The 25,833-nt window shown below is 44.3% G+C and overlaps 1 protein-coding gene across 3 annotated transcripts in view; it reads left to right on the forward strand.

The window, feature by feature from the left end:
* Positions 1-3,004: 3,004 nt before the first annotated feature.
* LOC147635042 (uncharacterized) overlaps positions 3,005-25,833 on the forward strand; it is a 48,098-nt gene continuing 25,269 nt past the window's right edge. The window contains exons 1-2 of one of the 3 annotated variants that reach the window (XM_086804289.1): positions 3,005-3,159; positions 3,241-3,328. In XM_086804289.1, coding sequence (XP_086660415.1) covers positions 3,097-3,159; positions 3,241-3,328 — 151 coding nt within the window. In that variant the 5' untranslated portion in view covers positions 3,005-3,096. Of the gene's footprint in view, positions 3,190-3,240; positions 3,329-25,833 lie in introns of all 3 variants that reach the window. The other 2 variants (XM_086804291.1, XM_086804292.1) reach the window with 2 other exon arrangements.

A 25,833-nucleotide genomic window follows, 5' to 3' on the forward strand; every position in this document is an offset into this window, starting at 1 on the left:
CACCTACCCATGTCCTTGGAGATTTTCTTGTCATACAATCTGTACTAGCTTACAAATTCCAATGAAAATTCATGTCCTTTGTAATTATTGGGAAGATGAGCACACTTATTCCACAATAAGTACACTTATTCCACAATAAGTATACTTATTCCACAATAAGTACACTTATTCCACAATACACCAATCTTGTCATAGGCCCAATTTTTAGAAATCCATGCTTGAATTAGGCATATTTCATATTAGAGAAGTACCTGAGTCGAGTTCAACGTAAGCCTGCATACATAAACCTAGATATATGAACCTACACATGTGAGCCAAGAGACGTGAGCCTGGACGCATGAAGCTACATATATGAGCCTACAAATGTGAGTCTAGAGGTGTAAACCTAGACACATGAGCCTAGAGATGTGAACCTGTATATGTGAGCCTAGACACGTGAAGACATGAGTCTAGAGCCGTGAACTCAGACACACGAGCCTAGCAATAAAAAAAAGAAAAGAAACCCAAAAATAAAAAGAAAAGAAAAACCTTGTTTGAAATCATTCTCATACCTGATTAAGAAACATGAGGGACCTTTGATAGAAACCCAATTTGGACTAATTGTTGGAAACGATAATACAATCAATTGTAACACATCAAAAAGACCTCCTGAAACCCACTAAGTCTTCAATCCTAGCAACACTCAGTAGAGTGCTCTCGAGTTAAAAAGACTAGACTTTGAATCTATCTCAAGTAAGGGGCTTTGGGAAGAAATGAGCCAACAAAACACAAACGTGAGCGGAGGAACTTGATGGGCCTCCTAGAAACAAGAGCCGCCAACAACAGTCCTCCGAACTCTCAATTCACCAACTAGTTTTCTAAACATCACCTTGAATTTTATGAAAAAGGCATTTAACCACATTATTTTTAGGTGCAGCTCTAGTGAAAGAGCAAGAGTAAGACCTCGAACCTCAAGGTTCGCTCCCACAAGAAGTGGTCAAACCATGTCCATCGATGCCACAATATTTCAAACATTTGGTGTCGATCCTGAGTTAGGTTATCCCAAGAAGACCATAACAAGTAGCCTAACAACCATAGTACAACAAACATGACATGTCTCTTTTACTGTACCACCATGGATAAATGTTCCATAATACACCCACCAACAAAACAAGTGCACATATCATAAGCAAGAGTCTTGCTATTTATAGGAGCCAATTATAAAAGTTTCTTTACCATGGAACCTAGTACCAATACTTATCTATTTAGATCAGGAAAGGAAACTTGAGAAAGGGTAAAGAGACAATGTCTAGGATTACCACTTCACAAAGGGATGAACATGAGCATTCACAGAACGTGTCCTCAGCCACCACAAGTGAGTCTGAAGACTCAATGCTAGGTTGGCAAAGGGCAAGAGCCATTGGAAATTGCCCAGCGTAACCCTATAGGGACAAGAGATCATGTACCCTGAAATTGAGGGTCTCATGCAACCACCTCCTTACATTCCACATGAATACATAGAAGACATGCTCAGGATGGTGTTTGAAATGGAAAGGGGGGTTGCAACCAACATAGCACCTAGAGGCTCAGAGTTGGGCAAAACCAAGCTAATTGATATCTTAAGGATAATGATCAAATTTGATGGAACTGGAGATTCCATTCAGTATCTAGAAAAGTTCGAGCAAATTTATCAGTCCATGGGACATATTGATGATCCCACCAAGATCTACTCATTTGGACTTAAAGCAGGCTAGTGGTATAGGTCACTATACCAACATGGAAAGGCCAGCTATACAGGGTCTTGAGACACACTTTCATAGTGGGATTCTTGCCTACTGTAGCTAGATGGAGCCCTATCGTACATATGTATGAACTTAAGCAGGAGGAGGGAGAAATCATGCACGACGACATTAGAACGACGTATCTCCAAATGAGATGCAGCACCCATGAAAGACTAGATGACTTACCACTTCCAATAATCGATCTCAAGAGCAAGAGGTTGCATGGCCCATCTCTATAGGTATAGACACTGCATCTTTGATGAGTGCTACCGAACCTACTAGACAACCCACAAGACAAGGATGTAGAAGTTATCCACTTGAACCAAGAGATGGGGGACACATCATTCAAAGCCTCATCATCAGCTAAGGGTGCCCAACCAGCACGAGTCCTAGTCAAGGACACGAGCATAGACGAGTTCGCAGAAAATATGCTCAATCGTTTAGGCCAATTAGGATGGCAAGGCCATCTTTTGCGGAGTATTTAGCTATATATGGTTTTGATTCATGCCCCATTTTGGCTTATACATATTGTGTATGGACACTTACATTTATTTTATGGATAGTAGTAATGTGATATTTGTAAGTCACACACACACACACACATGTGAAATGGAGATTTTTAACCATTTAGAGAGAGATTTCATTTAAATGCTTGAACATTTACCTTCATATTTGCATATTTCAATCTTTTCTAGTATGGTCAAAAAAGTAAGGGGGAGATATTTTAAAAGACAAAACTATCGAGTCAATTTCCTTTTATAAATGTATATGGATCTACCAACTTCTTGGGCAGCCATTGAAGGTGGAGCCGACGCCCAATGTGGGTAGGGCAATTCCTCTCCGGAAATCCGCTGGGTATACATAGTTTTTAGTGGGTGAGCCTGAGGGCAAGTCCTCTCCGGAAATCCGTCGGGTATACATAGTTTTTAGTGGGTGAGCCTGAGGGCAAGTCCCACAGTACCTGGGCTCCTTCGAGAGTTCTTGGTCGATGTCATGCCCAGTTTCTGGGTCTTCCGGGGTCATGCCTTAAGCAAGTAGCGAAACCGTCTACACGACAAAGACAATGAAACCAATGACAAAAGCGTTTCTCTGTTCAGGTCTTAGAGCGAGCGTACTCGCTTTTGACCTCGGCTCGAAAAACAAAAACAAAAAATAGATGTTATGAACTAACTTTTTGTTTCGAATAACAAATCAAAAGAGCTTCTAAGTTCTAAGCTCCGGGTTCTGGTATGGGGGGAGATCCTTAAATTGCATTGGGCCTACCTCCACCATCCTTTAAAAGAAGTAATGTGGAAGGAATTCTACATGAGGGTGAAAAGGTCCTTTGTTTTCCCCTATGGTGGAGGTCTTTCCAAGCATGTGCTCGCCACCCAGACGTCTGCTCGTGACGGGTCCTCCGGTATGGACATCATAATAATTTTTCGAAGAGGTAGACTTTACCGCGTCGTGTTTAGTTTTTCCTTTTTGAAAAATAACGCAGGCAGTTGGTAAGACCACACTCATTACAAGGGTTTTGGAGAAGCTGAAGGTCACCCACCCGGAGCTCAAAGTGCGGGGTTTTTACACTCGTAAGTTCAAAGCAGTCGTCCAGCAAAAAGTGTAAAAAATTAAGGATGGCCTAAGGTGTTATTTTTCTGGGTAATCTATTAATTAATGATAGCCAAAGCAGGTGTAGATGAATGCATGTAAACTAAGAAACATTTTTGTGAAGGTTGGAAGAAGACTAGATAGTAGCTTTTAAGCTTTCTTAGGAGAGAGAGAGAGAGTGAGAGGCCGTAGAATGTACGAGGGCGGATTTTGAAGAAGGAAAGAATGCAAAAATTTCTCATAGGAACGGATCCTTAAGGTAGACACATACTTGGGTCTCCTTGATAGGTTTTTCTACATCATTGAGACGCTGTGCTAGTGTAAGTTTAGTAGGCGCTTGTATGTCTTTGAGTCAGCTTGATGGAACAAAGATCTTTTGCAAGTTCACCCTCGGGAGTGGATATCTTCAGATCCAGATTTGCAAAGGAGATGGTGGATGGAGCACAAGGAAGGTAGGGAGTAAGTGTAAGTCTTGTAGGCTACCACATGAGCAAGCAGAAATTATCCCATTCCACATGAGCTAACAAAGCCAAGTTGTATCTACCTCATATAAAAGGGATCACTTTCAAGCAATCAAATCAAGCAAGCCCTCAAGTCTTTCTATGAGTATAAGTCTCAGTCTTGTAACCTAACTGAACTTGATTTTAAAGCTTAATTAGTTTATCTTCTCATCATTATGAGTGCACTTAGGCATCATTTACCTTAACGTATGGTTTTGCATCAACTCCTTAGGTCATAGCTTTCATAGCCATAGCTTGAGGTCTTGTGTTTTTCAACATGGTATCTGGCTTTCTCTTTCTTCCTTTGAATTTCTCCAATTCTCTCCAAAGCTTAGCTCTCAGCTCTCATTAGCAATCCCAATCACATCATCACTAATCTCATCATTAAGCTCACTAATCACAACCTTATCCTTTCACTCTCTTTATGGCCATAACTTTCAATCTCATCATTAAGCTCACTAATCACAACCTTATCCTTTCTCTCTCTTTGTAGCCATAACTTGCAGAGCTGATTTCTTCTCCATCTCTCAACCATTAGCTAAGCTCTCTTAGTCACTTGCTCTACCCTTCTAGGCGACCAAGCTCACCATAGGAAATTGCCGATTTCACTCTCCAAGTCGCGAATTTAGGGCTGTAGGCTGCGCTGGTCTTTAAGGCCATTCTTCTTTTTTGCATCAAATTAGGAAAAACCCTCTTAAGGGTGTGTTACCCATAGCATAAGGATCCTACAACTTGAATCTCAATCCTTTTCATCAACTAGGTGAGTGGAGATCTGGGAAAAACCAGTCATGCTGCATTCAACACAAATTTACGTGGTTTTAGGATTTTTGAGCTGATTCTTTCTACATAGAATACTTGTCATCATCAAGAACAACATTGCTGTCATGTGCACAGTGTGTATCTACCGTGTGCTACACGCACGCAAGACTAGCTTCGAGGTTTGGGGAAGCTTGGAGCTATGCAGGCTGATTGACGAGCTGAGTTAGGGATAGACTAACGGGCGGGTACCCAAGTATGGACGGGCGGGCGCCCAAGTGTGGACGCCCGATGACCGGCCAAGAGCCTATAAAAGGGTGGCCAAGGTTAGTTATTGAGATATAGAGAGTCTCGCGAGTTTGTGAGAGCTCTATGGTCTTGGAGCCTGGATCTAGTGCAGACGTGCACCTGCTTTACGCAGTTGAGGCTGGCAGCAATCTCGAGGTCCGTGAGGGTAGCTTTGTGGTGGTATGGGACGTCGCGAGGAGGAGATTGGTCGGTACGTCAACCTAGTTAGCTCAGCTCGTGGCTTGGTGGGGATAGCCAAGATTGTGGGCTCGCCCACGGTTGTCATGGTTGGGAGGTGAGTCAGGCCTGCACCCCCTTGTTGTTTGTTTGTTTGTTTGCAGGTTTCGAGTCTTGTATCAGGAATGATCACGAGGAGATCCGGTGTGAGGATTATGTTGTTAATCTTGCATATTGTGTACTAATTACTACTTAAGTAATTAACTTAGAACAAGAACCTTCAGGAGAACACTTGAGACAAGATTGAATTGACTTGTTGTTATTAAACTGAGTACAATAGGTCTCTTATATAGGAGATGAAGAGACACATTTGAAGAGGCATGTCCTTTGATGAAAGGACATGACCTTAGACGAAAGGGTACAACTTTTAGGCTAAGGGATGTGTCTAGTCGATGTAGAGGCACAACCATTCATTAAGGGATACAACCATTCGTCGAAGAGATGTGGCTATTCGATGAAGAGGTACATCCTTTGACGAAGAGTCGCAACCAGTCGAGGGTAGGGGTTCCCTTTGGCTGGTAACTCTTTGCATTTGCAACAGTAATCAGCAATGAAGAGAGAATCTGATACATAAACACGTCACAATCGTGACATTCTCTCCCATTTAAAATAAAACCCATGTGTCAAATGATAGACATCCGTTTGTCGAAGAACTCCTGAAGAAGGTTAGGGTACTGCTGCATTTCTTCATCTGTTTGCCAAGTGGAATCAGACTCATCCAAGTCCATCCACTTCACAAGAAATTCTATAGTCAACTTTCTTCTTGTTTCCTTCTGTCTTACGTCAAGTATTACTTCTGGAACAAGGATAATATGGTCATCTTCAATTTTTGGTACATATGAAGATAAGTCTGGAACATGCGAATCTCCTTGAATATACTGTTTGAGCCAAGATATGTGAAAAGTCGGATGAATCTTTTCCCATGACGGTGGAAGTTCCAACTTGTAACTGACAGTTGAATTTTTCTTAAGAATCTTGAAAGGCCCATAGAAGCGAGGTCGTAACTTTGGAAAAACTGACTTCACTGTTTTGTAGCGGTGAGGTGCCACATATAATAAGACCAAGTCTCCTTGAAATTCTGCATGTCGACGATGCTTGTTGGCCTGTTTTTGATATTTTTGTTGCACATGGACCAATTTATCTCGAACTTGTACAAGCACATCTTGCATCTCCTGAACCAACTGATCTGCCAACGCCACTTTGTGTTGTAAAACAAAGTTTGTAGGCACAAGAGGAGTATGTCCATATGCTGCTTGAAATGGAGTTAATCCAATTGCTGAATGATGGGAATTATTATAAGCAAATTCCATGAGTGGTAAATAATCTTCCCATGATGCCAGACGGAATTGAATGTAATGTCGAATCATTTCTTCCAACATCTGATTGACTCTTTCAGTCTGTCCATCTGTTTGAGGATGATAGGTTGAACTGAATAACAAATCCGTGCCAAGAGATTTGAACAAAGACGTCCAAAAATGTCCAGTGAACTTTGGATCTTTGTCAGAGATGATGGTCTTTGGCAAACCATGCAATTTGAAGACATGTTGCACGAATAATGACGCCACATCTGGGGCTGAAGCAGCTTTCTTGCAAGGAATGAAATGTGCCATTTTGGAAAATTGATCAACCACCACAAGAATCTGAGCATTGCCTTTGGATGAACGAGGCAAGGTGGTGATAAAATCCATACTGATACTTTCCCATCTCTCATTGGGAACTGGCAATGGTTGAAGTAACCCTTGAGGAAGTTGTCGAGAGGCTTTCATTGTTTGACATGAATGACAAGCTTTGACAAATTTGATAACATCTTGCTGCATCTGAGGCTAGAAGTATGTAGCAGACAAAAGTCGATATGTCTTGTTGATACCAGGGTGAGCAGCATAAGGGACTTCATGATGTTCTTGAATAAGAATCTTCCGTAATGAAGTATTGTGAGGCACACAAATGCGGTCAGAGAAGAACAGCAACTCATCCATGATAATATAGGCTGCAAACATGTTCATTTCTGCAGGACTGGGATTAGAAGATTTGAGAGCACGGAACGCATCTCCAAAATCTCTATCCGTCAAATATTCATTTTTGAAACAAGCAGGGATTTCCATTTGCACATCTGTGATGGCAAAATTAATAGCTCGAGGCATGCGACTTAAGGCATCTGCAACCACATTCTGAAGACCAGGAACATACTGAATAATCATGTGGAAATTAGCCAAGAATTCAACCCATCTGCCTTGTCGAGAGTTCATAACAGGCTGAGTGAAAATATACGTCAGAGATTGATGATCTGTACGTACAACTGAATCTGCTCCAAGAAGATAATGTCTCCATGTTCGATAAGCATGCACGATTGCCAAAAACTCCTTATCATACACAGGATACCTGCTTTGAATGGCTGAAAACTTTCTGCTGTCAAAAGCAATGACACGATCATTCTGCATCAAAACTCCACCAGAAGCACGATCTGAGGCATCTGTCATTACATCAAAGGGCTGAGTGGGATCTGCAATGGCCAAGACCGGGGTTGTCGTCAAGGCATGCTTGAGATCATTGAAGGATTGCTTAGCTTCCGAAGACCACTGAAGTTTGTCCAGCTTTGTCAGTTCTGTCAAAGGGGCAGCAATCTCCGAAAATCTATGCACCTTGTTGTGATAAAAATTAGCAAGTCCCAAGAAAGATCGAACATCTGAAATGGTGAGAGGCAAAGGCCAATCCACAATCGCCTGAATCTTCTTAGGATCTACTGCAATCCCATTAGCAAAAATGATGTGACCAAGATATTCCACATGGTTTTTGAAAAATTCGCTCTTCTTTTTGTTGATGTACAGCACATTGTTGCGTAGTACTTCAAAGACTATCTATAAATGCTCTTTGTGATCGACCATAGATCGGCTAAAAACCAGAATATCATCAAGATAAACGATCACGAACTTATCCAAGTATGGCCCAAAAATTTCATTCATCAGGGTCATGAAAGTGGCCGGGGCATTGGTTAACCCAAAAGGTATGACCAAGAATTCATAATGGCCATATTTTGTCCGAAAGGCTGTCTTGTATTCATCACCATTACGGATACGAATTTGATGATAGCCGGACTTTAAATCAATCTTGGAAAACACCTTAGCACCAAGCAGTTGGTCGAACAATTCATCGATGCGAGGTAAAGGAAATTTGTTCTTGATTGTTAGCTTGTTGAGAGCACGGTAATCAATGCAAAGTCGCATTGATCCATCCTTCTTCTTGACAAGTAAAACCGGGGCTCCGAAAGGACTTTTGCTGGGACGGATGTGACCTTTGTCCAGCAACTCCTGTAATTGCTTTTGTATCTCCTGAGATTCAGAGTAAGAAACACGGTAAGGAGCTCGGGTTGGAGGAGGTTGACCTGGGATAAGATCAATCGGGTGATCCACAGGACGACGAGGAGGCAATGTCGTCGGAAGATCATTCGGAAACAAATCCTGAAAAGGCCTGAAGAAGGGTTGCTCCAAGTAAGCAGTAGTTGATGACGAGGCTTGAGATTGCTCACTGGTTTTTGCTTCAATCTCCCGTAACATGACCAAGGATGTTGCACTGTCACGTTTGCGAACGAGACGTTTGACTTGCAGGGCAGAAACAACGGTGATGGGTTTGGCACTGAAAAGGCCATGAAGTTCCAGCTCTCGACCATTATGATATAATTGGATTGAATGGGAACGAAAGCTGATCACCGGATCATATCGATACAGCCAAGATTGTCCCAATATCATGTCATAATGTGACAACGGCATCACTGAAAAATTAAGGTGATCCTGGTAATCTTGAATCTGGAACTGGAGCTGTTGCACCTTTTGGTTACAATTAAGGAAGGAACCATCAGCAAGCTCCACTTGAAAAGCATCCACAAAATGTCGGGTCTGTAGGCGAAGCTTGTGAACCAAAGAAGTGCCCACAAAATTAGTGGAACAGCCACTGTCCACCAGCACATTGATGGGATGGTCGCCAATGAAGCCAAGAAGACTAAGGACCTGTTTGGACAGATTCACCGGAACAGGGTTGGTACTTTGGCCATTAAGCATCAGGGTACTGACAAACTCCGAAACGCGAATAGAACAAGCCATCTGTTTGTTCTTGTCTTTCACAGGAGGCGGGTCATGATCAGCATGGTGACAATTGTCCACTTGAGAATTGCGCCGAGTGTTGGAGGGTTTAGGACGCTGAGGGCATTCATACCACCGGTGATCGCCAGAACAAATTGTGCAGAGGCCTGGGCGACTAGGTTGGAATGAAGGGGCAGTTGATGAAGAGGTTTGCTGTCCTGAAGAGGTTTCTCGCTTGAAGTTGCGCCGATCATTGTTGCGACGGTCCTGTCGAGACCGATCTCGGTTTCTGCTGCTGCCAGAGGATTCGGTCTGAGAGGATCCTGCATTTGACGCGGAAGTTTGCCCGGAAAAGCGCGGCCGGAAGGACTGTTGTCCAGAATATGGTCGCCGAGAGTTGGGTTGTCCAGAATTAGGACGCTGGGGTTGGCTAGTCCCATTGGATCGATTTCGCTGGAAGGAACGGGCGTCGGAGGAAAAGTTCCTGGGAGGACGTCGGTAATCACTGATGCGCTCGACATACGAGATTGCTTCATCCAGGGTGGCAGGATTATACTTATGGACTTCGTCTTGGATTGTGGGTTCAAGCCCGTCAATGAAGCTGTGAAGCTGGTCAGAGGGGCTGAGTGTCTCTATCTCCAGAGCCAATTTTTGAAACTCTGAGATGTACGCGGCCACGGAGCCAGTTTGACTCAGGCGGCGGAGAGAAGACCTGGCATGAAAATTCGCATTTGCAGGCTCAAAAGCCTTGCGAAGAGCACGCCGGAATTTATCCCACGTTGGAGTAGACTTGCCATATGCAATCCTGCGTCGCCACCAAAGGAAGGCGGTATCCTTCAAGAGGGTATTGGCCAATGCCACCTTTTTGTTCTCGGGCAATTCAGTATTCGAGAAATAAACCTCCATTTTGTAGAGCCAATGATCGATTAACCGCTTATCACGGCGGCCATTGTAGGGCTCAGGTAACTTGATGTCCATCTTTCGTGTTTGTGCTGTGGTCATTAATTTATATAAAAGTTTAAGTTCAACATTGTCTACCTCGGCAGTCGGATCGAGAGGAGTTAAGGGATCGTCCTGCTGGCCCACCGAGGATGATGATGATGAATGTGGAGAATGCGAACGATGCGCTCGCTGTGACTTCCTGGATCCCTCGCGCTGATGTTGGTGCCGCTGCTGCATGTCTTCCATCTGGGATCTCATTGATGCCATTCCGTCGAAAAATGCCTTTTGCAAGTCCTCCATCTGTTGTTGGAGAGTAGTCATCAGCAAGGCTTCCATCTGAGGATCGGCGGGTGGCACGTTGTCGTGCGAAGTCAACATCTGGAGCACTCAGAGAGAGTACTGTGGTGAAGCAGGAAAGGTCCACCCGAAATGTAGAATGGAAGGAACAGCTGCTGGAGAGGCAGTAATAGGATCCTCGTACGCGAAGTCGGGGTCTTCCACTTCGTTGGGATCGTTCTCCGAAGTTACTGCATCGGCTTCCTCCAAAGAACTGGGCATTGGAGATAATGGAGTATAGTCGGGGACGAAGATCTCGTAGTAAAATGTCACAGGAGGGCGCGTGGAGGAGATATTGCGTAAGCCATCCACACTGCACTCTGGAAGAAAGTGTGCCAACTGCGGGTACCGTGATAGAAAATACTCGAAATGAGTAAGATGCAGTGGCTCGCAAGTGAGGAAAATAGTCCAAATCGCCCAAGTGTCGGGTTCGGTCACATGCGGGCTGCTGACATGAATGCGGTACACCTGAGAGGCCGGGGATGCTGGGATAGGAGAGGCTGAAAGACTTGGAATCCACCCAACATCGGCGGGTAGTGGCACTGATTCCGGAGTGAGGGCACGAGGAGGGCTGTGTTCGGGAAGAACAGCCTCGGGGATCTCGTCGATGTAACTCAGGTAAGAGATGTGCATGTCGGGTTCCTCCGGGAAGTTGTCCATGAAGCATGCACGTAGAGGGCAAGAGCACACAGTATGTGGTGTGGGCAAAGCCTTCGCTGGAGAGAAGGAGGCGAGTAAGAACTAGGCGACATCCTGACAGCCGGGTGGTGGTTTCCGAGTCGCCCACGGTGGCTGTTCACACCAGCAAATCCCAAATGGGGGCCAGCGCACGCCCAGCGGGTTAGGCACGCCTGTTGGGTTTGTTTGGGTTTTTTTTTTTTTGGGGTGAATTCCACGTGGCAGTAAACTTATTAATGTTGTGTATTGTGTTTTTTTTTTGAAGGTTGACGCTTCGAAGACCGTCGCCGAGTGGGGGTGCGAAGGTGATGCTTCGAAGGCTGAATCGCCGAATGGATCGCTGCGAACAGTGTTGAACCGCCGGCTGAATCGCTTCGAATAGTGTGCCACCAGCAGTCGCTGCATATATTAAGGCGGCTCACAACCGGCAGCCACGCTCAGCAAACAAGAGCGCCCGTTGGGAGCAACCAAGACGAAGAGAGGGGGGCTCCATATTCAGCAGCGAAGGGGGCAGTTCCTGCCATGTTGCGAACGCCACCGGCAGCAGGGAGGGAGGGTATTCCGGAAATACAGCAGGGGGTCCCTCTCTGCTATACACACAATACGTGTATATGGGTGTGAGACCTTGTGTACTTGTTTACATTACTACGAGTAAGGATTCACGCCAAGTCCACCATCGCTCTGCTTCTTCCATACAACACCGAAAGGAGAGGTGGATGAGGGAGTGCCGCGGAGAGGGTGAGGGCTTCACAACCCACGGGTAGGAAAAAATTTGCTCTGATACCACTGTGAGGATTATGTTGTTAATCCTGCATATTGTGTACTAATTACTACTTAAGTACTTAACTTAGAACAAGAACCTTCAAGAGAACACTTGAGACAAGATTGAATTTACTTGTTATTAAACTGAGTACAATAGGTCTCTTATATAGGAGATGAAGAGACACATTTGAAGAGGCATGTCCTTTGATGAAAGGACATGACCTTAGACGAAAGGGTACAACTTTTAGGCTAAGGGATGTGTCTAGTCGATGTAGAGGCACAACCATTCATTAAGGGATACAACCATTCGTCGAAGAGATGTGGCTATTCGATGAAGAGGTACATCCTTTGACGAAGAGTCGCAACCAGTCGAGGGTAGGGGTTCCCTTTGGCTGGTAACTCTTTGCATCTGCAACAGTAATCAGCAATGAAGAGAGAATCTGATACATAAACACGTCACAATCGTGACATCCGGTGGGGATTTGACAGTGGTATCAGAGCATACCTCGTGAACGAGCAAGTCGGTAGGTAGAGAAGATGAGGTCGAAGAAAGGTATGTGTTAAAAAAGCTTGCTGTTTTTTCTGTGCATATTGTTGTTTTCAGAATAGTATGTGTTTTTTTTCATCAAAGAAACCCATGTTGATGGGGATGGTAGTCTAAGTAGAGTCGGTTTGCTTTGCAAAGAAGAGGCATGATGTTTGTGCAGTCGCACGAACTGCAGAGAGAAAACAGAAACAAAAAGCATGATTCGTTGCTTTTGGGTTGAACGCGAGAGAGAGAAAGAAAGAAAGAAAGAAAGATTTTATTAACGTCTTCCAAAAGACCGAACTCGGCCTATGAGACAAATCGGAGTACCTGTATGGGGTATCCTCTGTCATCCCAACAAAATGAAAAAGTACTGAATAAAAAAGCTGAATCTGGGTGTGCAGGGGATGGAGCTCTATTACTAGGAGAATGCAAAGCTATATGCATGGAGAGAGAGAGAGAGAGAGAGAGAGAGAGAGAGAGAGAGAGAGAGAGAGAGAGAGAGAGGACACCGCCTGTTGTATGCGCAGGGTACTGCTGGCCGGGACTTGTGCGCAGGCAGCCAGGCTCTGTGCGCAGGCAGGCGGCCAGATCTACGCAGCGCAGGCAGGCAGACGGCCATGCCTATGCGCAGGCGGCCACGCTTGTGCGCAAGCGTGCAGCGTGGACAGGCAGGCTGGCGCAGGCAGCCACGGTCACGTGCGCGAAGGCGGCGCCGGCAGCACGGTCGGTGACAACAGTTGTGAAGGTGACGGCACCCAGTCTGGCGACGGCAGCATTAAGGCGGCAGCGCCAAATCCAGAAAAAAAAAACAGTAAAGCATACGCCGAATTCAGTTGCTTTCTTTTTTTTTATAAAAAGATTAAACTTTTTTTAAAAAAGAGTTTAAAGACTCTCCTCCAAGATTTAAAGGTGTTTTATTTTTTTAAGAAAACAGAACTTATATATATATATATATATATATATATAAACACAAAAGCAAAAGCTCAAGAAGCTTTTGGGGCTAGCTATATAAACCCCTTAAGTGGGCTTCTTGCCACACATCTCTGAAGTTTTCAAGCTCTCAAGCTCTCATGTTCGCTCGCACTTTTATTGTGCAAAGATCGAATTTTCTCTCCACTTACCCTCTTCAAGATGTCAACCCAAGAATCAGAGTTGGAGTCCCTTGTCGAACGCGAAGGCTTGCCGGCTACGGAAGATACCGATGCCGATCTTTTTGACGATTATGTGTCAAAATCAGATTTCCAAGAGTTCAAAGTAGCTCTCGAAGCTTCTTCGTCGGAACGTCAGGCACAAATCGCAGCCCAGATGCAAGCTTTGCAAAGCTCCATCGTTCTTTTGACCACTACCCTCTCTACTCTATCGGGTATGGATACCTTGGCTTCTGCTTTAGGCCCCAACATTACTTCGGAACCGTTCGGGGGCGAGCAAAAGCAGCGCACCGAGGAGATCGTGGACACTTGGCTACATAAGTGGCAAGTTCACTTTCAGTTTCATCCATACGATGATGGAAAAAAGATCCAGTTAGCAGCAGGTTTCCTCTCAGGCAAAGCTTTGCTTTGGTGGAAGAAACTCAACCCTAAGCCAACAACTTGGACACAATTCGAAGACGTCTTCAAGAAGGAATTCCTCAAGAAAGAGGATGATTATGATGTTGTTGCCTGGTTTTCAGCTTTGACCATGACCTCGCAGCATCTCACTTATGAGGTCTACCTCCAGAAGTTTAGGGACTTGCAGATGAAAGCTACAAAGATGGATCCCACTACTCTTTTGGGGTTCTTCGTAGCTGGCTTACCAGACTCATATCGTTTACAAGTTAAAAATAACAAATGCAAAACATTGGACGAGGCCATTCATTCAGCTCGTATCTATGATGATACAATGGTCTCTTCCAAGTCGAAACCCATTACCGAGCACGGGAACCAGCATAAAAGAAAGTTCTCCGTACCTATGGCTAACACGACTGAAGGAAAGTCTTCGGACCAACCTTCGAAGAATTCAAGTTCGACACCAGCGAAGAAGAAACGACTCCTTAGGGCTTTAAAGCTCAAGAAGGAAGGACGTTGTTTTATTTGCGAAGAAAAAGGACACATGCGTAACGAGTGCCCAAAGCAAAAGGGTGCAAAGACAAACGCAGGACCCAAGCCAAAGGCAGCTAACCAGTTGTCTTTGACAGGTACGTCAATTACTGTACTTTCTCGCCCTAGTACTTGTTCTGATTGTCTGTTCAATTCTAAAGTATTTGGCTTGCATGATCTTCTCCGAGTTTATGGAGAAGTGAATGGCCATAAGATTCACATTCTTTTAGACCCTGGCAGCTCACACAACTTTGTTAACTACAAACTTGTGCAGAAACTGAGTCTTGATACGACACCCAGCAATCATACCTATGAGGTACGCTTACCTGCGGGAAGGCAAGTATTGGATCGAAAGGTGGAGATGCTTTCAATCCAGATTCAGGACTACAAAGATACTCTGGAATGCTATGTAATGCACCTAGAAAATGTAGACTTGTTATTAGGGATTGAGTGGTTTAAGACTCTTCAAGTCCAGATAGATTGGTCTAGTCATATTTTTTCTTTTCAGCATAGGGACACCAAGTATAGTATTTTAGGTGATTGTATTCATCTCTCTCAGGGACCTCTTGTAAATACAATTGATTTTGGAAATATAATGGATTCTTCTTTGTATACCGCTTTCCATTGTGTATTGATTCCACTTTCTTCCTTTCTCATCCCTTGGATGTAAATGAATTAAGTGTGTTTGAAAGCAAAGAATTACAGAAGATACTTGATTCGTTTCAAGACGTATTTCCTAAGGAGCTGCCATCGGGTTTACCACCTGAACGGGCAGTAGATCATCGTATTGACTTGATCTCTGATGCTCATCCCGTCAGTATTCCACCTTACAGGATGAGCCAAGCTGAGGAAGATGAGTTGGCTAAACAACTCGAAGATTATTTAAGGATGGGCCAGATCCGTCCAAGTAAATCACCTTGGGGTGCACCTGTGTTGCTTAGGAGAAAGAAGGACAATACCTGGAGAATGTGTATAGATTACAAGAGATTGAACAAGCTGCCCATTAAGAACCGTTATCCTCTCCCTAGATCAGATGACCCGATTGACCGGTTAGCAGGAGCGAAATATTTCACGAAGATAGATTTACGTACTGGCTATCACCAGATACGTATTCATGAAAGGCATGTCGAAAGAACCGCCTTTCGGACTAGGTATGGCCATTACGAGTTTCTCGTATTACCTTTTGGGTTAACCAATGCTCCAGCCACTTTCTAGCAAATGATGAACGATCTTTTTCGTGAACATTTGGGAAAATTTGTGGTGGTGTTCCTGGATGATATTTTGATATATAGTCGTACTCTTGAGGATCATGTCAGACACCTCACGATTGTCTTATCTATTTTAAGACAGAATCGATTATATGCTAAGTTAAGTAAATGTGAGTTCTTTATGACCGACATCATTTACTTGGGACACAAGATCACTCGAGATGGATTGAGCATTGACTATGACTGAGTTCAGAAGATTCTGGACTGGCCTATACCGCGAACAGTGAAACAACTTCGTTCTTTTCTCGGTTTTGTTGTTTTTCTTCGGAAATCTGTGCGGGATTACTCTCAGCTCACACTACCGATGATCGACTTATTGAAAGGTTGTGGACGTAAGTCAAATCAGCCTATCACTTGGAATAACGATTTGGATATGGCCTTCAGGCTTTTGAAAGATAAAGTCAAGGAAGCACCTATCTTAGCATTACCTGATCCTAGTCGGCCTTATGTTCTTGAAACTGATGCCAGTGACTATGCTATCGGGACAGTGGGAAGGCGGAGAGGCTAGAGAGGGATGCTGCTGAGAGGTATCCATCGGAGAGGAAGGCTGTTGGGGAAGGCTCGACGAAGCGAGGGTGGGGTCAACCTACCCCACTAGGCATTGAAGGCCAGAGGAGAAGTTATGACAAGGAATCGGCCGCCACCTCGGGCACGCCGGGGGGGGGGGGGGGGGGGGGGGGGGGGGGACCCTCTTCGTGATTGGAGGGGGCCCGCCGTCTGCTGGCGGGTGCTGTGATAAGTGCTCGAAACGGTTCTTTGATAGAACTGAATCCCCCCCCCCCCCTCGCGTGCTCGGGGGGCGCTTGGAGACTCAGGTGGGAGAGCCCTCACAGGTGAGGCCGCAATGGTCATCTCCATTGGCTCTGAGAAACGATGAATCAGGCGGCGAACGGCACTCGCCGGCTGTCTCCTCTCCAGGTCAGGGACTGCAGGGGGCCGACGGGAATATGTTTGGAGAGGCGGAGGGGGGGATCGTAGGCACGGAGAAAGAGGAAGGGGCAAATGGAGCGACTGCGGGAAGAGTCGGAGGCGAGGGTGGGGGAGGCGGCGGGGGAGCAGGCGAGGGGGAGTGGGAAGGCGGAGAGGCTAGAGAGGGATGTTGCTAAGAGGTATCCATCGGAGAGGAAGGCTCGATGAAGCGAGGGTGGGGTCAACCTACCCCACTAGGCATTGAAGGCCAGAGGAGAAGTTATGACGAGGAATCGGTCGCCACCTCGGGCACGCGGGGGGGGGGGGGGGGGGACCCTCTTCGTGATTGGAGGGGGCCCGCCGTCTGCTGGCGGGTGGTGTGATAAGTGCTCAAAACGGTTCTTTGACAGAACCGAATCCTCTTGCATGTTGCTAGCCTGTGCGCACGGCGGCAACGCTCAACTCTGGTGCTCTGCGGCGTGGGAACTTGCTCCTCCCTCGGCCCCCTGATGAGGATCTGAGTGGGAAGTAGGAGGGGGAACCATCGGGGGCAGTCGCCTAGTCTGTCGCCGAGGGCAAACTCTGGCCAGATGATCCATCTGTTTGCAAATAAAGCATTAGCCTAGAAGGCCGGAATACTCCACTTGCTACATAATGGGATTGCCCCGAAGACTGGGAATAGATATCATGCGAGGCACAGAATCTGGTGAGGCAATACAAATGCGGAGAGATGGAACATGCGAGGGCCGAGGCAGCGGTGGGGGGGATTCCATCACTCTCCTGATGGCACCACCAATCATTGGGAGAAGAGGAAGGTATTCCTTCCTGAGGCTTGGAAAGTAGACTGTCACGGGAAAGCTTGAAACTCTAGCTAATGGGTCAAATGCCAGGTCGAAGCCGTGCTGCCACCGTGCAAAGAAGGCCTAGGCCGTACACAGTGCAATGGGGCTCAGCTGCATGACAAGATCAGACGCCGCTGGTGAGTCGAACTCAACCTGGTAGTAGCTGTTCCCCAAAGGATGAATATCCGCGATCTTTGCTGGCGCACCTAGGAGGCTAGCTTGAAGATCTCTGAGTTGGCCACGCGCGTGGGGCTGCTACCAACAATCTTGCATACCAGAGTGGAGGCCTCTAGGGATGCAACAGTCGTAGCGAGAAGCTGCAGGTCCGCTTTGGAAAATGAAAGGCAGGTAACGGGGGCCTCGGAGCGGCTACCATGGAGTCCTCCTGGGAGCAAAGACGAGAAGAAGCCAAAACTTGTTGAGACAATGAAGAAGTACCCACAACTTGAGGGCGCTGCCGGAGGAACAAGGACGGGCTAGAGATGGCGGAGAAGAGAGGAAAGGGAGGGGCGGAGGGTGCAGAAAGGAAAAGAAAAGAAAAGAAAGAAAGAAGAAGAAGAAGCAGAAGGAAAGAAAGAAAGAAAGAAAAAAAAAAGAAAAGAAAAGAAACAAAAAAAGAAAGAAAAGAAAAGAAAGAAAAAAAAAAGAAAAGAAAAGAAACAAAAAAAGAAAGAAAAGAAAAGAAAGAAAAAGAAAAAAGAAAAGAAAAGGAAAAAGGAAAAGAAGAAAAGAAAGAAAGAAAAAAGAAAGAGAAAAGAAAGGAAAAGAAAAAGACAAAAGGCGGCGAAGGGCAAGGGGGCGGGGCCTGGGCTAAGGGGGAGGGGGGGGGGGGCGCGCGTGCACGGAGAGAGGGAGGGAAGGGATGGCGGAGAGGTGCAAGCGAACAGAAACGGAGGCTATGGAGGGGGTGGCAGAAAAGAGAGTAGAAGAGGGGGGGGGGGGGTGCAAGAACAGCAGGCAAAGAAGGAAGGGGGGGGCGAGGCGCAGGTAGAACCACAGGAGGGGGGAGAGCAGGTTGCGATACCGACTATTTTCTCTCTGCCATATCCTTATTATAGGCGGTTTATCAGACACTTAGCCTTGTTGGCAGCACCTTTGCGTGATCTTGTGAGGAAGAGAGTAAAATTTACATGGGCTAAACCTCAGAGTGCAACATTCCAAAAGTTGAAAAATGCAATCAGCCAAGGGCTTGTGCTTATTGTGCCTAGTCTCTCCAAACCTTTTGTGGTAGAATGTGATGCATGTGGAGACTGCATTGGAGCAGTCTTGAATCAAGAGGGACATGCCGTTTCTTTTGAGAGTAGAAGGTTGCAAAATGCCGAACTCACATGTGTTGTTTATGAGAAAGAGATGCTTGTAGTGATCCATGCCCTTAAAATCTGGACGCACTACTTATTAGGTGCCGATTTTATTGTTAAAACGGATCATTAGGGTCTCAAGCATTTCCTCTCACAACCAAAGATTTTATAAAAGCATATGAGATGGGAAAAGTTTCTTTCCATGTTCCATTTTCAGATTATGCACACACTTGGAAAGAAGAATGTAGTGGCGCTTTGTCTAGAAGGCCACTAATTAATGCTATTACTACTGTTGATCGTCATGACTTAATTGTTATGTGTAGAACCACATTTGCGTGGTTAAGAATTTGAGGAAAAGGTCATGGAAGAATCCCACGATCCTCCCTATGTAGGACAGAGAGGGATTCTGCCTACTACACAGGCATTGCAAAGATATTTCTTTTGGCCCACTTTGCAAAAGGACATAGATCAGTATGTACATGAATCCATAGTATGTCAAAAAGTTAAATTTGACGGGCATAAAACACCTGGTCTCTTGCAACTGTTGCATATACCCCATGAGCCATGGGAAAGCAATGCCATGGATTTTATTATGGATTTGCCCAAATCTACTTGTGGCAATGATGCCATTTGGACCACTGTTGACAGATTTAGCACTTTATAAGTGTGAGAAAGAATATCAAGCTCACTTTATAAGTGTGTGACTATTGTTGACAGATTTAGCAAGCAAGCTCACTTTAAAAGTGTGAGAAAGAATATCAAGCCTGATCACATGGCAAGATTATTTCTTTCCCCGATTTTCAAACACCATGGAATGCCGAAATCAATTGTTGGGGACAGAGATCCTAGGACTACAAGCTTATTTTGGCGAGCACTGTTTCATAACATGGGCACCAAGCTAAATTTTTCATCTGCATACCAACCACAGACTGATGGATAGAGTGAAATTGTAAATTTAGCAGTGCTTGATCTTTTGAAATGCTAGGTGCTTGAACTGAAAACAGCCTGGGAAAAGTACTTGCCATTAGTTGAATTTGCTTACAATAATACGGTACATTCATCCACTGGAAAGGCACCTTTTGAGATCATCTATGGCAAGGTAGTGCTGCCACCCAGCCTACGTACGAAGGATGAGATTTTTGCACCTGATGATATGTAAGAGATTTGGAAACTGCCTTTGCGCAGGTTTGAACAGCTATACAAAGGTCTCATGAAAAGCATAGAAAGGCTGCATATAAACATAGAAGACAATGTACAGATAAAAGAAGGTGATTGGGTATTGCTAAAATTTGAAAAAGCACGCCTTAGAAAGAGGCCTGGACAAGAAGGGAGGTATCCTAAGTTGTCAAACAGGTACTATTTTCCTTTCCAAGTAACAAAACAGAAAGAGGCCTGGAGGTATCCTAAGCTATCAAACAGGTACTATTTTCCTTTCCAAGTAACAAAACAGATAAATGATATTGCATTTAGGCTTGCTCTGCTTGATCACTGGAATACATAATGCTTTTCATATGAACTTGTTGAAGTTATATGAAGGACCACCTCCAAAAGAGCTTGTCTTGGAAGATCCACAAGAAGTGGATGAGCATGAGGAGGTGTTATCGCTTGAACGGATAGTATTTCGCAAGGAGCGAAAAAGCTGTGGAGGCAAGATCACTCGCCAATACATTGTCAAATTCAAGAAACATTTCCCTTTGGATTCGAAATGGATGACCGAGAAATACTTCAAGAAATATCCCAATCTTTTGAAGCATTATCTCGAAGCTTTTCAGCTGTGGACAACTGAATAGAAGCTGGGGGGAATGTCACAAATTTCTAATTTTCCGGGCTTAAGATTAAACCTTGTGCATGTACATGACCATGGATGGGTCACCATTTGAAATGTGTGCATAGCATGCCAGGTGTTCTATTGACATGTACTATGGACGGATCCTGGGGAGTCCATTGACGTATTTCCAAGCATCATTAGTGTTAAAAATCATGGATGTCTAGAGCATACAACAACAGAAGCAATGGAACAAGAGGAGAGCAAAGCATAAATGAATGAATAAGCATAAACAACTTCTTGAACATCATTGAGACTCCATAACGTGAGAGAGGACACAAGATGTATAGAAAGCTTCTTGCATTACTTTCTATTTCAGCCACTCCATGTGATTACAAGAAGTAGGGTCTCTTGCTCTTTATATAGGCTCCACCAAGTGCTAGGGATTGGGCTACCCTAGATCCCTTTTCTACCCACATGCCCACTTTATTTGGATGTGCTCACACCTCCATTACCTCTTCTCCTCATCTTTAACCTTGTACATCATATATATCAACATGCCCCATGGGACGAGGTGAGCATTGGATATACAAGTTCTAAAAAGACCCCCTCTTAACCATAGGATAAGGATAGAAGACAAGATAGGTAGCCTTTATATGATAGGCTTTTACAAAAGAGATAAGTTATAGAGTAATGTAGTTTACTCCCAATTCTAGCAAACATGTTTCACTTCTCGATTAGAAGAGTTACTCCTCATTTGAGGAACTTACATAATTCCCCTCAACCTTAGTGACATCTTTGGTACAATCTCTTCCAAAATGGCCTATTTCACCACACTTGTTACTTTTCCACTTTGACGGATCTTTCTTGAAGCATGTGTCCTTCTTCTTGCAAAAAGTACATTTCAAGTGGGATTTGGATGTACCAATTTTCATCACAAAGGCTTGATTTTTTGATGTAGATGTAGATCCATTCTTAGCTTTGACCCTTAAATCTTCTTCAAGAATGTTGCAACAATACCTTCAAATGTTGGATCAAGGAGGTGCTTCAATGTGGTCACAAGGCGATTGAACGACATGGGCATGCTCTTCAAGAGCACGGCAATAGCATCTTCTTCTTCAACTTTGGGATCAATGCTTGCAAGTTGTCCCATGATTCTATTCATCTCTCTGACGAAGTCTCCAAGAGAGCTACCCTCTTGCATCGCAAGACCAGAAAACTTGACCTTAAGTGCAATTCTTGAGTGCTTTGCCTTGGCTCCATAAAGCTTCTCAAGCTCATCCCAAGCTGCTTTTGCTGATCTCATACCTGCCACAAGATGGATGAGTTTCTTATGAATATGAAGGGCAATAATGGCATGATTTCTCTCATCATCTTCTACAACCTCCGGATATTCAAGGTCCACCTTCTTGGTGGGTAAAAGGCCATAAACCTTTGAGCATGAGCATGTATTTTACTTAAACTTGCTGAGTATGGAAATTTTTGCCATCAAACTTCTCAATCGAGGCTCCCCTCTCCTTTGACATGATTGATAGGGGTAGGAGAGGTCTTACCACTTGTCAGAAAACAAGGGTAGTATCTAATCCGTTTACAAGGCAAAAAATAATAATTCAAGTCTTGAAAAGTCTTGACATCCAGCTGAAAGATGGGCCAATGAGAGTGTGTAGCAAGAGCAAGAACAATCCGTATGGTCGCTGTGAGGTGAAAACAAGAAAGAAAAGCAAGACCAACCTCTATAGCCCTTCACCTCCCAAACTTTGATACAACAACAAAAAAGGGGCACCAACAACAAACACAGACACCACACAATGATACTTCCAAGCCCTGTATTTCCAAGATCATCCAAAAACCGCTCAATTATCTTCCACAATACCAAATAAAAATCCTCCTCCAAAAACCTTTTTTTTTTGGGAAAGAATCTTCCTCTTCCCAATAGAAAAAAACTTGTCCAGAAAAAGCAAGAGAGAGCCAGACGTCTTCTTTCCGTACCTTGGCTGTACACCTGCTGAAATTTTGACAATCCTGCTTTTTTCGCTCTCCAAAATCACTGTCGGCGCCAGCTCTTTCTATATATACGTCCAAAAAACGCTATTTTTATGGCTTAAAACTGCTTTTACAAGTGTGAGCCTCTTAAGCTTTCCAACGGTCATGAAAGGGGGAAGGCGTCAACATGACGGCTTATACACATGGAAGGCGCAATTTAACGGCAGGTAATGGCAGCAAACGGCCGTCAACTTCACCTCCATGTGCTCCACAAGAGTGCATAGCATCCACACTATAAGACAATACAAGGGGAGTCCCCTCTTGCCTCTATACCTTTCATCTTTTGCATCAAACTTCCATGTGGGATTATTCTTTTGCTTCCCAAAGCTCCCAGCTGCATCACAACTTCCACATAACATACTCAAGGCACCATGGTTCTCCTTCAAGCATCACATGAGGCCTCTTTCTCCAAGCCATAAGCCTCAGCTACAATGAAAAAAAAACTTCGAACCTCAAGCACCTGCTCCCAAAAAAGAACAATGCATGTACTAGCCTACTACCAAGCCATCCACTCCGTACACCTGCCAGGGCATTCAGGGCAAAGCTTTTTGGCATGCCATGCATCCCATATGTACACAAGCCCAAAACACTTTTACAAAATTTTGCCTAACATACTTTGCCCAACCCCTAGCCTGCTGAATCATTCATGATCAGCAGAAAAGAGCATCTTAAGACCCAAGTCCATGTCCAAAGACTGCCCTTCAATGGAAATCATATCCTCTAACACTGCATCCTGTACAATTACCATCAAACGTGCATAATACTTCTTCAACCTGTATCCATTTACTCTGGAAGCATGTAAAGTTCTATCTAAATCCGCCAATTGATAAGTACCATTTGCAAATCCTTGCACCACCAAGAAAGGTCCTTCCCACTTAACTTGAAACTTCTTATGAAATGAATTGTCCAACCTGTTATTATAACGTAACACTAAGTCATCCTTCACAATTCCTTTGCTTTTAATCTTCTTGTTGATCCTCTCTAACAACCTTGTCTGCATATCTTCATAGTGCTTTAAAGCCTTATCCCTGTTCAACTGTGCTTCTTGCAAATACAACAATCGCTCTTTAAAAGCATCTTTAGGCTCTCTCAAAAACTTTTCCATTATTTTAACAGCCGGTATCTCCACCTCAATAGGAAATAAAGCTTCTTTTCCATAAACAAGATGAAACGGAGTGAAACCAGTACCTGTTTTAATCGCAGTCTTGTACGCCCACAAGGCAGCAGGCAACTCAAGATCCCAATTCTTGCCTTGTCGCTCCGTCACCTTAGATAAAATCTTAATCAATTCACCATTGAAATGCTCATTCAAGCCATTGCACTGCGGATAGTAAGGTGTGGTAAAAGTGCGACTGATCTTCATCTTTGCGCACAAATAGTCCATAAGCTCTGTCCTGAAACGTGGACCCTGATCAGAAAGCAATTCCAATGGCACACCAAACTTACAACAAATATCCTCATACACAAACTTTGCCACTTCCTTAGCAGTAATCTGTTTCACTGCCTTTGCTTCCGCCCATCTAGAAAGATAATCAACCGCAGTCAAGATATAGCACTTCCCTCGGTTGGTAATAGGTAATGGTCCCACAGCATCAATACTCCATTTCTCAAAAACATCATAAGCAAGAATTGTCTTCCTTATTTCAGGCCTTAATATCCGTTTACCATGAGTTTGGCATTGTTTGCATGACCTGCACCAATGATTAACATCTTTATGTACACTTGGCCATACATAACCTTCCTGCAATACTTTATGCAAAGTAATCTTCAAGGCAAAATGTCCACCGCATGCCCCTTCATGGTTTTCCTCAAGAATTTTGTAGATTTCTTTCTTCCAAGGTACCCGTCGCATTATCAAGTCAACTCCCTTCATATACAAAGCATCACCAACCATCACATACTTTGTAGCTTTCCTGATGAAACCATATTTCTTTGATTTTTCAATACTACTAGGTATCATCCCTGTTAACAAAAACTCCTCAACATTCTGTAAACTTTCTCTGCCACAATACAATGGTGCATGAGCCTTTAAAACAAAAACTTCACCAATCATTCCCTGTGCCGCTTCATGAGCCTCCTCATTCTGGCCTTGATCCACATGCTTAAGACTCCAAGCTTCAAATTCCTTCAACAAACCTTTAATCCTGAAACACATCTCTTTGAGTGAAACATTCTTTGACTTCCAAACTCCCAATACCTGTTTTACAACAAGCAATGCATCTCCTCGAATGCGAATCTTGCGTACACCATGCTTCAAACATATTTGCAATCCAATTTCCAAAGTCAAATACTCCGCTTCATTGTTGCTATGTGCATCCACCTTAACACCCTTCTTAAAAACAAGATAACCCTGCGGATCATAAAGCACCAAACCTCCTGAAGCTGCATCATGGCTTTTCCTGTAGGAACCATCAAAATATAATAGGTGCGCATTCACCAACTCAACCACATCCTCAACTGGCTTCTTGATGGTCTCCTCCTTTATAAGAAGAGGACTCTCCTTATATGTCAACAAATCCGCTAAGGTGGTCCTGGTACTCTCTTCCACCAAGAATGAGAAAGTAAACTCTTGCAACTCAATCACCCACTTCATCATAGCTGTAGATAAATTTGTGCCATTTATCAACTGGGGCAAAAAAGTGTAACTCGTCAAAAACACAAAAGGGCGAGGCAATAAGTAGTGGCGGAACCGCCTACATGCATACACCACACTAGCCATAACAAGCTCCCCTTCTGATAACAACCTTTCTTTAGCAAGTTTTACCCTGCTAGCATAATAGACTGGCCGCATATAATGTGATTCTTTCCCCTTCTGTAACAACATAGCTCCAATTGCATCTTCACCTACTGAAGGGTTGACTTTACCTGTTCCCAGTTAGGCACCGGCATCGTAGGAATAGCACCCAACACCTCTTTCACATTTTGAAAAACTGCCTCACATTCCTCCGACCAATGTAAAGGATCATGCTTTGCTGCCTGCTGCAAAGGATATAACAACTGTGAAGACAGAGAGATAAATCGAGCCATATACTTCACCTTTTGCACAAAAGTAGTCAATTGCTTCATATTCTTTGGTGTAGGAAGAAGAAGAAGAGACTTGACTTTATCAGGATCTGGATCAGTACCATTCTCTGAAACAACATGGCCCAAGAGCTTCACCCTTGGTTGAGCCAAAAAACACTTTT

Source organism: Cibotium barometz, chromosome 10, assembly GCF_041138505.1.
Source record: "Cibotium barometz isolate CiBa-2024 chromosome 10, ASM4113850v1, whole genome shotgun sequence".
Classification (NCBI taxonomy): Eukaryota; Viridiplantae; Streptophyta; class Polypodiopsida; order Cyatheales; family Cibotiaceae; genus Cibotium; species Cibotium barometz.